Source organism: Heloderma suspectum, chromosome 6 (genome assembly GCF_057233095.1).
Source record: "Heloderma suspectum isolate Gila_16-S chromosome 6, 16-S_ref, whole genome shotgun sequence".
Classification (NCBI taxonomy): Eukaryota; Metazoa; Chordata; class Lepidosauria; order Squamata; family Helodermatidae; genus Heloderma; species Heloderma suspectum.
Window position 1 is genome coordinate 126,089,761 of NC_139463.1, and position 16,200 is coordinate 126,105,960.

General features: G+C 48.3%; 1 protein-coding gene across 1 annotated transcript in view; it reads left to right on the forward strand.

Annotated features, from left to right (window-relative positions):
- Nucleotides 1-16,200, forward strand: part of LOC146343104 (polyunsaturated fatty acid lipoxygenase ALOX15B-like) — a 31,528-nt gene extending 15,328 nt beyond the window's left edge. Inside the window, exons 11-16 of the mRNA XM_084806662.1 lie at nt 1,020-1,223; nt 2,312-2,398; nt 8,692-8,861; nt 11,570-11,792; nt 12,571-12,741; nt 13,375-16,200. Coding sequence (XP_084662788.1) covers nt 1,020-1,223; nt 2,312-2,398; nt 8,692-8,861; nt 11,570-11,792; nt 12,571-12,741; nt 13,375-13,554 — 1,035 coding nt within the window. The 3' untranslated portion in view covers nt 13,555-16,200. The remainder of the gene's footprint in view (nt 1-1,019; nt 1,224-2,311; nt 2,399-8,691; nt 8,862-11,569; nt 11,793-12,570; nt 12,742-13,374) is intronic.

Consider the following 16,200-nt stretch of genomic DNA (forward strand, 5'->3'; position numbering starts at 1 on the left):
CGGCCCCTCCCTAAAAGCTATCAGTGTCGCTAGCGTGAGGGTCTCTTCTGGCTTCTAAGCCTCGAAAGAGCCTGTCCACATGTATTATTCCATTACTTCTCTTCAGTCGTTTTATGTTAGACGTTGGCGACCGGCATCCTCAGGCCAAACTGGCTCCCCCTGCTGCCAATCTTGCAGCACAAGTAAGAGGGAGGGAGGAAGACATTCACGAGGAGGGGGAGCACATGTCTCCCAACCGCCCTTCTTTCTCCTTCAGGGTTGATCCAGTGATGTCATTCCGCCAACGGAAGGGAGCCACTGGCGGAATGGATTTCCCTTTCTCCCCGTGCACCCCCCGCCCCTCCCCCACACATCTGCTACTGAGAATTTGGGACTCTCCAGAGCAGATTTGGGGTGCAGATAGGGACTCCAGTGGGGAGGAGGGGACAGGGAAGTCCCACTGTACAGGCGGACGCCCCATAGGCAAGCGGACTTCCGCTCGTGCAAGGGTTGGATCCAGCCCTCAATCTCCTCCATATGTGAGGCTATGGGCAGTGGAGAGACTTGGCCCACCACCACAGATGACCCCCGGCAAAGCAATTAGTAGCCCCAAAGGACTATATAACAAATCCATTCGGTTGCCAGCCTGCTCAGCTAACGCCCCTTGGGCATTTCAACCTGCCTCCTGGTGTTCTGTTCCCAGGCCAGCCCTACCATTAGGCTGAGTGAAGCAGTTGCCTCAGGCAGTATATACTGGGAGGCAGTAGCAGGATGCGAGAGGAGAGAACAATGGGCCATGTGGCCTGCCGTGCACCCCCTGCAAGGCTTTGTGCCTTCGGTGTGGTGGAGGATGCTGGTTCCATTGTCAATGTTGAAGAAAGATTCCATTGCCCGTCCAGTCGGCTTTTGTACATGGAACAGGAGGGACTGCTACCTTGTTCTTTGCCTCAGGCAGTGAAATGTCTTGGGCCAGCCCTGTCTGTCCCCTTCCCCCCACCGGCCCACCCCTTCCAGCCATAAGCATCTCTCCTTCCTCTCAGCTCAGCCAAACCCCAGGCCCCGAGAGCCCCATCTTCCTTCCCAGCGACCCCGTGTGGGACTGGACCCTGGCTAAAATGTGGGTGCGGAACGCCGACTTCCAGGTCCACCAGAACATCTCCCACCTCCTCCGGACACACCTGATGGCTGAGGTCTTTGCCATGGCCACTCTGCGGCATCTGCCCATGTGCCACCCGCTCTTCAAGGTACAGCAACCACAGGGAGGGTGGCGGGGGCGAGAACATCCTGTCTGGGGCCTCAACTGACTGGGAAGGGTCATACTCCGGTACTCAGCCACTATTACTGATTTTACTGATTGAACCTATTTATATTGCTGCCCAAGAACACAAGTTCTCTGGGCGGCTCACAAAACAAATGCAACGTTAAAATACAATATAAAACAATAAACACGATCGAAAAGAAAGCAAAAGTAAAGTCTGGGAGAGCCAGCAAGAGAAATCGCTGAGGGGGCAAGCAAAGTGGGGCTTAATGGCTTGGCTGGTGCTGTTTATTTCTTTTATTGTTGTGGTTTCAGTTTTTTTTTTATGTTACATTTTAATCAAGATCTTGTTTTTTAATCTGGATTTTATTGTTAGTTGCCTTGAGCACCATTTTTTGGTGGAAGGGGGAGGGAGGGGGGAGGGAAGGAAGTAAATAAGAAAAGGGCAGGATAAATTTATAGATTCCCCCTCCTGCCATTCCTGGATGCATCCAAAGGCAAACATGAGTACCTCCATCTTGGAAAGTGCTACATGGGTGGGGAGGGAGATGCCACACAGGCACAGTTCCATTCAAGAGGGCTGAACCCACCATGCCACCATGTTTGTTGACAGCCTTTCAGAATTAAAGAGAGTAAGCCTTGGGGTGGGGGCAGTTCAGGGAAAAAAAGCAGAGGACGCCTGTCCTGCCAAAGGATCTCGGATGCTATAGAACATGGGTGGGCAACTTCCAGCCCATGAGCCTAATCCGGCCTGGGAAGGTTGCCCATGCGGTCTGCAGAGGCTTGGTGAATTAAGCACAGCCCACCCATTCATGTTTCGTGGCCTGTCAGATGCCTCGCAGTCATCCCTGATTTGCTGCCTGCCTTGGGACTGAAAAAGCAGGGTTTACTGGGCACCTGGCAGACCACGATCTGTCCCTGGTCAGCCATGTCCAGCTGTGCAGGCAGGCCTGGAATGGGCTGTAAGAATCACTGGATCTCCAGAGTCTGGGTTGGAGATTGAGCTGAGTGACACTTGACTCTCCTCCACACCAAGGGTTTAAGGATTTAATGGACTTTCTCCCCACTCTGCAGCTCCTGATTCCTCACTTGCGATACACCCTCCAGATCAACACTTTAGCCAGGGTGAGGCTCATCAGGGAAGGTGGTATGATGGATCAGGTAGGAATGGCACTTTTCCTTGTTAAATTTGACTGTCCAATGCATTTTCTCACCTGCACCTCCCCTTTCCTTCCATGTTGGATTCCAAGACCAAAACAGAAGATACATCCAAAGTAGGGGGGCAGAGACTCAGGCCCAGGGACCAAATTCAGCCCTCCTGGGGTACCAATCCAGCCCTCCAACTATCCGGTTCCCCAGATAGCCATGCTCCTTCCCTGGCCCCACCCACTTTCCCCCAGGCACCAACTGTTTAGTGGCTTCTTCGCTTTTGTACAGTTTTTTCCCCATTCTAAAAGGTTGAAATGCCTCTCCTAAGGCTTAGTGACTGGGAGGAACAGCTTTAAGATAAAATATGCTAGAGTATTTTGGCTCTGCCCTTTGCCTTTGGCCACACCCCTATTGCCCTTGGCCCCACCCACCCCTGGAATGAGGTCCCCGAGAATTTCTCTGAAATGGAATTTAAGCCCTTGGGCAGAAAGAGGGTCCCCGATTCAACGGATGTTGAGCTATTTTCTCCAAGGCACATGTTTCCTTGCCAAATTGGCAGTCTCTCTGGGTTGAACAAACAAGCAAGGAGGAACAGGAAGGATACACAGTAAGATAGCCAAGCACAACAATGTCAGTCAAAGTCAGTAGATTTTTCAAAAGCTGAAGCGTGAAATTTGGAAACATAAAAACTTTAAAAACATTTCTGAAAGCTGGATCCTAAATCTTGTGCATTCAAAATGTTACATCAGTAACATTTAAGCAACTTGTCAAATCCAGGACTAAAATGGAGAATGTTGATATATGTCCATTTGTAAATTATTGTAAACTGAAAAGTAAATTTTAATTTTTGCAAGCCAATTTGCTTGAAGCCTGACCTCACTTATCACCTTGCCTGCCATCATTGTCACCACCCTGATGGTTTCAGCTCTTACTGGGTCTGTCTTCCTAGGGAATTTCTGACAAGCTGATACAAAAATTAGCACAAATTTTGAAATCTGGCAAAATCTCATTGAAATTGTATTTGGCTTTTTTGGCAAAAATGTTCAAATGCCACTTTTGATGAGATTATTTGGTATTGCTGCATCTTGTCAGAAAGGCAGCAGAGAAAAACAAAAGACAGAACAGAATAGGCATTTACCAGTCCCACATGCACACAGGCTAACTTTGATTAACAAACAGAGACCACATTCTTCTTCAGTAAAGGAAAGAAAACAGCTTCACTCACAAGTATTTTTGCATGCCTATGCAGGTACAGCGCAGGGTTTCAAGCAAAGTTTGTTCGGATCATTTTATGTTGTATAACACCATCAGGAGAGAGACAGTGCATGAGAGCAGGCCATATGCTTCCAGCAATGGAAGAAGGTCAGAAGGAAGGAAGGAAGGAAGGAAGGAAGGAAGGAAGGAAGAGGAGGGGCAGGAAACTGTAGATTATAGAGACCCTAAGGCTAGCTATGCCCATGCATTAACTAACTAACTGCCCCCTTCCTGTAACTTGCAGACAAAACCACGATATTCCTAACAACCTTTGACCTAAGATTCCCAAGGATACATTAAAAAAACCCAAACCAAACCTTTTACTTGCAGTATAAGGCAATTTTTTTTTTTTTAAGTATTAACATGGGAAATTAATTGTTTTCATGATCCAGGGATCCAAAAGAGGATTTGTAAAAAAGTAAATATTAGTGTACCAAGCTCAGTATTTTTACACCTTGGCTTTCCACCCACCTGCCCCCCCCCCCAGCATCTAAATAAGGGATGGGCCCTGGGCATCTAAATCAGGGATGGGGAACAGATGTTATTGGACTACAATTCCCATCATCTCTCACCCTTGACTATGCTGGCTAGGGCTGATGGGAGTTGCAGTCCACCAACATGTTCCCTACCCCTGATCTAAATCTATCAGCATCCATAATTGGGAATATACCTTTGAATATACATCCCACTCTTTTTTCTTCTCTTGTCAGATTAGAAAATGTTGTTGTTGTTCAGTCGTTCAGTCGTGTCTGACTCTTCGTGACCCCATGGACCATAGCACGCCAGGCCTTCCTGTCCTGCGCTCTCTCCCGGAGCGTGCTCAAGTTCATATTCATTGCATCCGTGATGCTATCTAGCCATCTCATCCTCTGCCGACCCCTTCTCCTTTTGCCTTCAGTCTTTCCCAGCATCAGGGTCTTTTCCAGAGAGTTTTCTCTTCGCATTAGGTGGCCAAAATATTTGAGCTTCAGCTTCAGTATCTGTCCTTCCAATGAGCACTCAGGGTTGATTTCCTTTAGGATGGACTGATTTGCCCTCCTTGCAGTCCAGGGGACTCGTAAGAGTGTTCTCCAGCACCACACTTCGAAAGCATCAATTCTTCGGCGCTCAGCCTTCCTTATAGTCCAGCTCTCACAGACATACATTACTACTGGGAAAACCATAGCTTTGATTAGACGGACCTTTGTCGGCAAGGTGATGTCTCTGCTTCTTACTGTGCTGTCTAGGTTTGCCATAGCTTTCCTCCCAAGGAGCAAGCGTCTTTTAATGTCATGGCTACAGTCACCGTCTGCGGTGATCTTGGAGCCCAAGAAAGTAAAATCTGTCACTGCTTCCATTTCTTCCCCTTCTATATGCCAGGAAGTGATGGGGCCAGATGCCATGATCTTAGTTTTTTTAATGTTGCGTTTCAAACCAGCTTTTGCACTCTCCTTTTTCACCCTCAACAAGAGGCTCTTTAGATCCCCTTCGCTTTCTGCCATTAGGGTGGTATCGTCTGCATATCGGAGGTTGTTGATAATTCTCCCGGCAATCTTAATTCCGACCTGTGATTCATCCAACCCGGCATTTCTCATGATGTACTCTGCATATAAGTTAAATAAGCAGGGTGACAATATTCAGCCTTGTCATATTCCTTTCCCAATTTTGAACTACTCGGTTGTTCCATGTCAATGAAGCAGAAATGGACGTTTTTCTGGAATTCTCTTGCTTTCTCCATGATCCAGCGAACGTTGGCGATTTGTTCTCTAGTTCCTCTGCCTCTTCGAAACCCAGCTTGTTCTTCCGGTAGTTCTCGGTTCGCATACTGCTGAAGCCTAGCTTGTAGGATTTTGAGCATCACCTTGCTGGCATGTGAAATGAGCGCAATTGTGCGGTACTTTGAACACTCTTTGGCGCTGCCCTTCTTTGGAATTGGAATGTAAACTGACCTTTTCCAGTCTTGTGGCCACTGTTGAGTGTTCCAGATTTGTTGGCATATTGAGCGCAGCACTTTAACAGCATCATCTTTTAGGATTTTAAATAGCTCGGCTGGAATACTGTCATCTCCGCTAGCTTTGTTGTTACTAATGCTTCCTAAGGCCCACTAGACTTCACTCTCTAGGATGTCCGGCTCAAGTTCAGTGACTGCACTATCATGGCTATCAGGGACATTCAGATCTTTCCTGTATAGTTCTTCTGTGTATTCTTGCCACCTCTTCTTAATCTCATCTGCTTCTGTTAGGTCCCTGCCTTCTTTGTCCTTTATCATGCCCATCTTTGCACAAAACGTTCCCTTGAGATCTCCAATTTTCTTGAAGAGATCTCTAGTCTTTCCCATTCTGTTGTTTTCCTCGATTTCTTTGCATTGTTCATTTAAGAAGGCCTTCTTGTCTCTCCTTGCTATTCTCTGGAACTCTGCATTCAGTTGGATATATCTTCCCCTTTCTCCCTTGCTTTTTGCTTCCCTTCTTTCCTCAGCTACTTGTAAAGCCTCATCAGACAGCCACTTGGCTTTCTTGCATTTCTTTTTCTTTGGGATGGATTTCGTTGCTGCCTCCTGAACAATGTTACGGACCTCCGTCCATAGTTCCTCAGGCACTCTGTCTATCAGGTCTAATCCCTGAAATCTATTCCTCACCTCCACTGTATATTCATCAGGGATATGATTGAGGTCATACCTGAACGGTTTAGTGGTTTTCCCGACGTTCTTCAATTTAAGCCGAAATTTTGCAACAAGAAGCTCCTGATCTGAACCACAGTCAGCTCCAGGTCTTGTTTTTACTGACTGTATAGAGCTTCTCCATCTTTGGCTGCAAAGGACATCATCAATCTGATTTCGATATTGACCATCTGGTGATGTCCATGTGTAGAGTCGCCTCTTGTGCTGTTGGAAAAGAGTGTTTGCTATGATCAGCGTGTTCTCTTGGCAAAACTCTATTAGCTTTTGTCCTGCTTCATTTTGTACACCAAGGCCATGCCTGCCTGTTATCCCAGTGATTTCTTGTCTTCCTACTTTAGCATTCCAATCCCCTATGATGAAGAGGACATCTTTTTTTGGTGTTAGTTCTAGAAGGTGTTGTAGGTCTTCATAGAACCCATCAACCTCAGCTTCTTCGGCATCAGTGGTTGGGGCATAGACCTGAATTACTGTGATGTTGAATGGTTTGCCTTGGATTCGTACTGAGATCATTCTGTCGTTTTTAAGATTGTACCCCAGTACTGCTTTTCCCACCCTTTTGTTGACTATGAGTGCTACTCCATTTCTTCTAAGGGATTCTTACCCACAGTAGTAGATATGATGGTCACCTGAATTAAATTCGCCCGTGCCTGTCCATTTTAGTTCGCTGATTCCCAGGATGTCGATGTTCAATCTTGCCATCTCATGTTTGACCACCTCCAGCTTACCTTGATTCATTGATCTGACATTCCAGGTTCCTAAACAATATTGTTCTTTACAGCATCGGATTTTCTTTTCACCACCAGACACATCCACAGCTGAGTGTCCTTTCGGCTTTGGCCCAGCCGCTTCACTCTTTCTGGCGCTACTTGGAAATACCCTCTGCTCTTCCCCAGTAGCATACTGGACACCTTCCGACCTGAGGGGCTCATCTTCCGGCGTCATCTCTTTTAGCCTTGTGCTACGTTCCATGGGGTTTTCTTGGCAAGAATACTGGAGTGGGTTGCCATTTCCTTCTCCAGTGGACCACATTTTGTCAGAACTCTCTGCCATGACCTGTCCGTCTTGGGTGGCCCTGCACGGCATAGCTTATGGCTTCACTGAGTCACGCAAGCCCCTTCGCCACAACAAGGCAGTGATCCATGAAGGGGCTAGGAAATGTTAGTTACGCATTTATTTATTTTGCTGCAAAACTTATGTCAGGTGCCATCTAGGACTGAATCCAGCCACATTTCTCCAGTCAGGCTCCTCTAACTTTAGGTGAGCTTTTCCTCTCACCTCTGTAGAGTGATATGCTCGGTAGCTTGTGAAAGACAAACTGGACATACACGCACACGCACACGCACACACACAGCATTTCTCATGATGCTTGAGAGACTGTGATTCTCTCAATCCTACCCAGCGGTCTAGTAGATCAGTGGAGCCTAGTTGCTCCGATGTCAGTGGGGCAGTGAATCCACTCCGGGTTTCAGTCAGAACTCTAAAGCAGCCATCCAAGGTGCAGAGCACCTTGGATGGCTGCTTTAGAGTTCTGACTGAAACCCAGAGCGGATTCACTGCCCCACTGACATTGGAGCCTGGTCTCACAGGGATGCAGCCCCTGCACTTTTTATTTGCAAGGCTGCTGGCATCATCAGCCGCCCCCTCAGAATTCCCTCTCCCCTCTGAGCTTAGCCATAATCCTCAGAGTAGCTGGCAGGAAATTAATTTTCCCAGCAACAATATATGGTTCCCTGTTGTAATGCAAAGTGGGCGGCTTAGAGCTTCTTCACACAGAGCTTTTATCCTGCTCTTGAGATTGCTCACTCAGGAAGTTTGTTGGAGATGATGCCTCCAGGGCGTCTCCTGCACTAAATGACCTGTATTCCGTTTTCAAACTGATAGATAATGAGCTATTAAATTACCCCCTCCCTCGTGTTGTGCTTGAGCTCCCTCTGTGAAAAAGGAAACGCTGCAAGAAGAGGAGTGAGATCAAGGGAACATCTGGAAGACTCGGAGAAGGAGGGGGAAAGGGGAGGGGGAAAGGAAGCGTCTGTTGAGGGAGTCCGCCATGATCCTGCATTTAAAACGGAAGCAGAAAGCCCCTTTTAAATGCGGGATTTAGGCTGGTGTAGAGATGCTCTTCGTCTAGAATGGGCAATTAAGACCCATTAGATTTGCGAAACACTTGCTCCTGGTGGAGGTGAAAACAGCTAGCGCTGGTTTGTTGATACAGATCCATACAGCAGCCTGCCATTTGGGGACCCTTTTGGGGGGCGTGGCGATGGGGACAGTCGTGGTGCGCAGCTGCGCTGCAGCACTGACACTACGCCACTGCCCCCGCCCCATGTGCACTCACTCCACGGAAGTGTTGACAGACCGCGTGCTTCCACCCACCTCTTGAGCTTTCTTTCAGGCCACCTCGGCAGGTTTTGAAGGGATCGTGCCCATAGTGGGGAAAGGCACGTGCCGTCTGACCTACGCCTCCCTCTGCCTCCCGGATGACATAGAGGCTCGTGGAGTTGCCTCCATCGCCAACTACTACTACCGGGACGATGCAGCAAAGATATGGGCGGCCACAGAGAGGTGAAGCCAGCTGTGGGGTTTGGGGGAGGGGTGCGGGGTAGAGCTGTAGTCAGGAGGCTGAGACCAAGGGGACAGAGTCCCTGGTATTTCCAGCCAGAAGGACCACAGGTAGCAAAGGTGAGACCTGAGATCCTGGGAAGCAGTGGCCAATCAGGGCAGATAATACTGGGCTTGATGGACCAGTGGCTTGATTCAGCATAAGACAGCTTCCCGTCTTCTTCTATCAAGGCACGGGAGGGAGGAAGGAGATGCCTGAGTCCAGTTCACACATTAGGCAGAGGTAAACCTGGGTCTGCCACCATGTGTACGCTGAACAGAGAGCTGAAGCCAATCACCATGCTGTAATGAGCATACCTGTATATTACAGGTGTGCCCCATTCACGTGTTGCATGTTTAGGTGTCATGCCGCAAAGACCTTGAGGTCCTACTCGAGGGGTGCAGAACCGTAGGTCCATGGGCAAAATCCGGCCATCCCAATTGGGCCCTCCAGGGTTCCCCAGATGGCCACGCCCCTTTCCCTGGCCCCACCCCCTTTGAGCCAACCACCAATCATTTAGTGGCTTCTTGGCTATTGTGCAGTTCCCCACCACCACCATTCTAAAAGGTCAAATGCCTCTCCTAAGGCTGAGTTACTGGCAGTAAGCACATTAAGCTAAAATAAGCTGGTATTTGGGATGTTCCCGCCCCCCCCCCCCGCACATTCTGTTCTCCATTGTGGGTCAAGCTGCCCCAACCCCAAATGATTCTGAAAATTTCAAGAGCAAAGTGATCCAGTTCAGCTTCTTTTGACCCTATCTGTTCACTGCTCCGTCCATGAAGCTCAGATCAACTCCCAATCCCGGTCAGTACGACGAAACCACTAGCATTTACCGACAGCCAAGGGAACAGCTACAGGGAGGAACCACTGTAGCACAGCCACAGAGCTCCTGCTCTGCACACAGAAGATCACAGAGTTGGTCTCTGGTACCTCCAGTTAAAAGGATCAGGTAGCAGTTGGTGGGAAAAGACCCTGGGAGAGACCCTAAAGAGCCGCTTCTGGTTGATGAGAACAATATCAAGTAGATCAGGGATCTCCAATGCAGCACCCATGAAGGAGTGTCCAACATGGCGACTGCAGGCACCCACAAAACTTTTTGTCTGTCTGTCTGTCTCCCTTTTTTAATATACATACATGGATTTGTATCTATCCATAGCAATAAATACATATGAATTGCATCCAACACTCTAACAATTATACATAGGCTTCAACAAAAGCAGACCAAATATCCAAATAAGTATCCACTTGAAGGTGGCGTCTCTGTGCCACTCATTCAAATGTTGAAAGTGCTGTGAGGTCCTTAATCCCTTGCATTACAGGAGGTGAGTGTTTATCCTTCCAGTGCTGTAATATCAGTCTTTTAGCTTTCAAAAGGGCGCAGAGAATCCATTTACAGTGACCGTTTGTTAATTTCCATGAAGCAGGTAAATAATTCAAAAGAGTGTGTACATCAGTGAGTATTAAAGACTGTTGCAGTACAAAATTTATCTGTGCAATAACTTTCTTCCAAAAAGAAGCAACTACTGGGCACTGCCAAAACATATGTCTAAAAGAAGCATTAGCTGTATTGCACCACCAGCAATTTGCTGAATTAAACAATCCCTTATTAAAGAGAGATTGTGGTGTCCGATAGACATGAATCAAAAGTTTTTGCAGAATAAACACAGCATAGACATGACAGGTAGATGCCAAAGTGGTGATCCGCAGATTAGGCATTTTGTGGTGGTGAGAAAACAGAAGGAGGTGAGCATCCAAAGTAGATCACAAAGAAGAGAAACAGATCTCAGGATGCAAAATTGAATTTATTGTAAGAAGCCCAACACGTTTCGGCCTTTTTTCGTATTTTTAGGCCTTCTTCAGGGGGTAGAGAAAAAAGTCTGCGGAATTTTTTCACAGCAGAAGATTGTCTCCCATGTCAATTGACTGGCGATTGCCAGTAGAAAACAGAACCTTACAAGTAGAATATAAGGAGAACAGAACCTTACCAGGGAGCAATCCTGTGGCCACTAGACACTGTCTAGAGGGCCATAGGATATGCTCTTTTCCGGGAACCGACCTCGGAATTTTCGGTTCCCAAAAAACCGACCTCCCCCCGTCCTCTGTGCTTGGTAGAGGGGCGCAGAGTGACTGAAAGGGGGCGGGGCTGGAGATGTTCCGGGGCGGGGAGAGTGAAGCCGTGTGTACGACACATCCAATGTGTCGTATGGCAGCTTCCTCTCCCGGTCACCCCCCCCCCCCGAAATGGCTGTGTAGCGGAAAATGGCAGGGCAGGAAAGGCACAGAGGGAACAATCAACCCCGTGCCTCTCCTGCCTTGCTTTGGATAGGCGGTTGCCTCTGAGGTCGGAGGCAGCTGCCTATCTTGATAGGATTGCGCCCTAAGTAAATGAATTTGGCATGGCTGCAAAAGATTGTCTCCTGTGTCACTGTACTGGTGAGTGGTGACTGGCCAGGAGGGGGCCGCATTCCAGTGGTGGGCGGGGCTGAGGCAAAGGGGGCAGGACCAAAAACCCGCAAGTACCAGCATCTTTGGGCTTCGAGCTCTTCCTGCCAGCAACTAAACCTTAGGAAGGGCACTTCAACCTTTTAGAAGGGGGGGAAACACAGCAAAGCACTGCTCTAGCAGTCCAAGGCAAGGGAGATCTTCCATCAAGTGGGGTTTTGTGTTCCAGCTTCGTGGCAGGCCTCGTCAGATCCTACTATCAGAATGATGACCGTGTCCAAAGCGACCCAGAGCTCCAGGCCTGGGTTCAGGAGATCTTCACAGAAGCCTTCCAAAACAGGAAAAACTCAGGCGCTCCCTCGTCTCTGGAGACAATGGATGAGCTCACAAAGTTCCTGACGATGGTGATTTTCACCTGCTCAGCTCAACATGCTGCTGTCAACAGCGGACAGGTGAGAGTGAGCGCCTCACGAACGAACACACACACAGTAATTCTCCAGCCCATCAGCAAACATAGAAACTGCCTCCTGTTTGCCACATGTGGAAGTTAAAGAAATGACTTTAGGGCACAATCCTATGCATGTTTAGACAGAAAAAAGCCCTACACCTGGCTGGGGCATGCTGGGAATTGCAGGACCTTTGTCTATCTAAACAAACAAAGGTTTGAATCCTTAAGTTCTTGAAATATCCTCCCATCTCAGCTCAACTCCCTGGCTAATTTTTCGCCTGGTCTTGGCTGCAAACATCACTTGTTGTGGCCTGGGGTGAAGGGATTATTTTTCGTGCCTGGAGCAGAAAATCCAAATGACATTCCCTTTCCTCTACTAACCAACATTGGGTTGGATCCTGCCTCAGTCATACTTAGAGTAGACCCACTGAAATCAATGGGACTTAGCCATTTCCAGAGGGTAGCCGTGTTAGTCTATTGCAACAAAAACAATGAAGAATCTTGTGGCACCTTAAAGACTAACAAATTTAATGGATTTATTTTATTTATTTATTTCATTTCTATACCGCCCAGTAGCCGAAGCTCTCTGGTATGACAAAGTTATCTTCTAGGTATGACTAAGTCAGGATCCAACTCCTGGAAAATATGAAGCTTACTTCTCTACATTGGGTCTTGCACAGGAGAGCTTCTTGGCGGACCATGCCCATGGCCACACCTCACGGGTGGGTATCTTTCCCATTTGAAGGATCGGCTTAACCTGATGCTGTTTCCCTTGTCCACAGTTTGACTATGGGGCATGGATCCCCAACATCCCACCCACCATGAGAAGACCCCCACCCACCGTGAAGGGCACAGCGACCTTGGAGAGCATCCTTGAGACCATTCCTCAGGTCAATATCACCTGCATTGCCCTGTGTTCCCTGTGGCTGCTCAGCACCGAGCTGGGAGACAGGGTAAGCATTTGGGGGGAAGGCAAGACTTGATTTGGTAATGGAAGTCACGTGGAGGGGCGGGGATGCGCCATGTTTCTCTGTCAAAGACAATTGAGTTTAAGAGTGACCAGACCTATTAAAATGTTGAATTTTAGTCTCAAAATGAAGATTTCGCAAATTGCACATCTTGATTTTGCTTTGAATGTGGGAAAGGAGGGTAATTTAGTCCACTCTTCCCCCATTATTTCAACACAGAACAGTCTTCCTCACCCTGATGCCCTCCAGATGTGTTGGACTATGGCCTCCATCATCCCCCATGGCTGGTTGGGGTTTTCTGGGAGTTGTAATCCAACACATCTGGAGGGCACCAGGTTGGGGAAGGCTGAAAGAGAAGGTATCCATGCAGTTCAAAATTAGGGTTTTAGGACAGAAGTGGGCAACATGTGGCCCTCCAGATGTTTTGGCCTAGAACTCCCATCAGCCCTAGCCAGAAGAACCAATGGTGAGGGATCCTGGGAGCTGTAGGCCAAAACATCTGGTGGGGCACAAGTTGCCCGCCCCTGTCTTAGGACTCTGAGTGTGTGAAACGTCTGTAATTTAAGATGTGAACTCAACCCGGCCTCCTCATCAAAGCTTCTCCCAAATCCTTTCCAGAGACCCCTGGGATCCTTTCCAGACCAACACTTCATTGAGGAGGAGCCCAGACGGCTTATTGGGGCCTTCCAGAATCGTCTGGCTGAGATTTCAAAGGGGATTGACGAGAGGAACAAAACACTTCCCCTCCCGTACACCTACGTCAGCCCCCCACATGTCGAGAACAGCATCTCAATCTAGGTCTCGGGCAGTTGTCGGCCCCCTCTCGAAACTCCATCCTGTGCCTGGCTTGGAGGATGGATTTGCCCACCTTGTCATGTGCAGCTCTGCAGTGACGCGGGCCCTGTTCTTCTCAAACGTTCTTCTCCAGCTCAGGATGTCAAAGAAGATGTTTGGAGATCCTGCGCAGCTGCGTTCAGCGCTGAGTAGACCAGGCATGGAGGGATAGGTGCTGGTGTTCCTTAACGTTTAATTCTCCCTAACAGCTGTGAAACTCTGTGAATGAAAAGCTGCCTGCTTTATAGACTGGCAAAGTTCTCCAATGTTTAACCCTCGCCCTTTCTTGCTGAAAGTCTTGTCGCTTCTGTGAACTCAGTGTCCAGAGAGCCTTCCCTGTTTGGGCCCGTTCTCTCCACTGTGTCTTGTTTTAGGTGCTTACTGTCTCTCACCGCATCTAACAATCCTTATATCCGGTGCCCGGGTATGTTTATTTGCGTAAGAGGGGCAGCTGGCTCTTCAAGCAGCTCTGTGCCATGGCTGATGCTGGGGACTACAATTCCCAATGTGACAAGGCGCATATGTGCTTCTCCACCAGCACACATGCACCACGACCTCTTCCTGAGAATTCCCTGCAGAAGCATGTACATGCTGAGCGGATTCCAAATTAAGCTGAGAGTTCATCCATCACTACCTGTGGTGTCTCGACTGTGAATTTTTAAAACCACTGCCGGGAGAGTGCCCATCCGCCTCACACACACTGCCACTGCTGGGCATCACCAAATTTTGGTGGCAGCAGCAGCAAAACAATCAGCATTTAAAGTGACACGTGGCCTGTCACAACTGCCGATAGCTGGGCCGCCACCGCCACAGGAACAAGTTCAGGGGTGGAGGCAGGATGCTCAGGAGGCCACACGTGGCCTGCGTGTTTCCCATCCCTGTTTTAGACAGCGCACACCACTGCCCGCTCACCCGTTTCTTCATGTGACCTGTGGTGCTGCCCTGCGCCTTTCACAGTCCTCCTTGTGGTTGGGGTAGGAATAAAAGGTCATGGTCACATGCCTCCATGTATGGAATCCAAGTTAAAAATAAGGGGCATCGTTGCAGATTGTGGTGAGATCTTTTAGAGGGATGGAGCTAGGCTTCTCATTGCAATTTCAAGGCCCACTTGGATAGAGTCAGGCTTACATGGCAAGCCACAACCACCACAACAAAAACGTGCCTTTTAAGAGCATTTGTTGGGGTTAGTTCTCAAAGCCTCCTCATCCTCATAACGAACAGTCTACCTTTGGCATGCGTATGCAGTACATAGACCATTTGGGCGCAATACTATGCATGTTTAGACAGAAAAAAGTCCTACAACTCCCAGCATTCCCCAGCCAGCATAGCAATAATTGTAACTCCCATCACTCCCAGCATAGCAATGCTGGCTGGGGAATGCTGGGAATTGTAGGACTTTTTTCTGTCTAAACATGCATAGGATTGCACCCTTCGTCACCCAGCGTGATGATCCAGTGAGTGGCCAGAAACAGGGGAGCTGCTAAGGACCAGTCCCATGTGGGCTATTTAGAAATCAGGTTCAGTGCCATGTAAAGAACAGGAGCAATCAAGGTGGAATCATGTTATGAGTGGCAACAGAACAGGTGAAGTACATTAAGAGTGCCAGGGCAACAGCAGCCTTCCCAGCCTGTCACCCACTAGATGTTTAGTACTACAACTCCTATCACCCCTGATTATTGGTCATGCAGGCTAGGGCCAATGGGAGTTGCGGTACAGGCCACCTAGAGGGCACCAGGTTGGGGAAGGCTATACTATAGAGACCAACAACAACAAAAAATTTAATGGTCAGGGGCAACCTGCAAAGAAATGATGCTGATCACTGAGATGAGGAGAAGTCCACTCAGGGCTGTGCTACTTGAGAAAGCAGCAGGGATGGGAATGCATGTTCAAAAGTTTTGCAATGTCCAGTTACATACATGTGGAAAGTGAGCATTTCTGCGAGAGAGCTGGGCTACCTTGATATGCTAGCTTTCCTCAGGCAGGGATTTTTTTGAAATGGGGAAGTATTGCAATATGTGACACACCTCCATACACACACCGTCTGTGATCTGTCTGCCTATATGCTTCTGAGCTCAATTCAAGGTGGTGGTTTTAACCTATAAAGCCCTACACGGCTTGGGACCGCAATACCTGACGGCACGCCTCTCCCGAAATGAACCTACTCATACTCTGCATTCAGCATCTAAGGTCCTCCTCTGGGTGCCTCCTCCAAGGGAAGCTCGGTCGGCAGCAATGAGGGAGAGGGCCTTCTCAGCCGTGACCCCCCATCTGTGGACCGAGCTCCCTGATGATGTCCACCTGGCACCAACATTGTTATCTTTTTGGCACCAGGTTAAGACCTCTCTCTTTTCCTAGGCATTTGGCAGCACCTGGTGAGTTTTAATCGGTCCTGGGTGTGTCTTTAGTTATGACTGACTGATCAAAGTTGTTTTTAGTTATATGTTGTTTGTGTATATTGTCTGAGTGCATTCATGTAAATGGCTTTTAAACTTTGTATATTGTATGTTAATGTTTTAACTTCTGTAAACCACCCAGAGAGCTTTGCCTATGGGGCAGTATAGAAATGCAATAAATACTAATACTAATAATGGTCATCAAAGTGGCACAGTC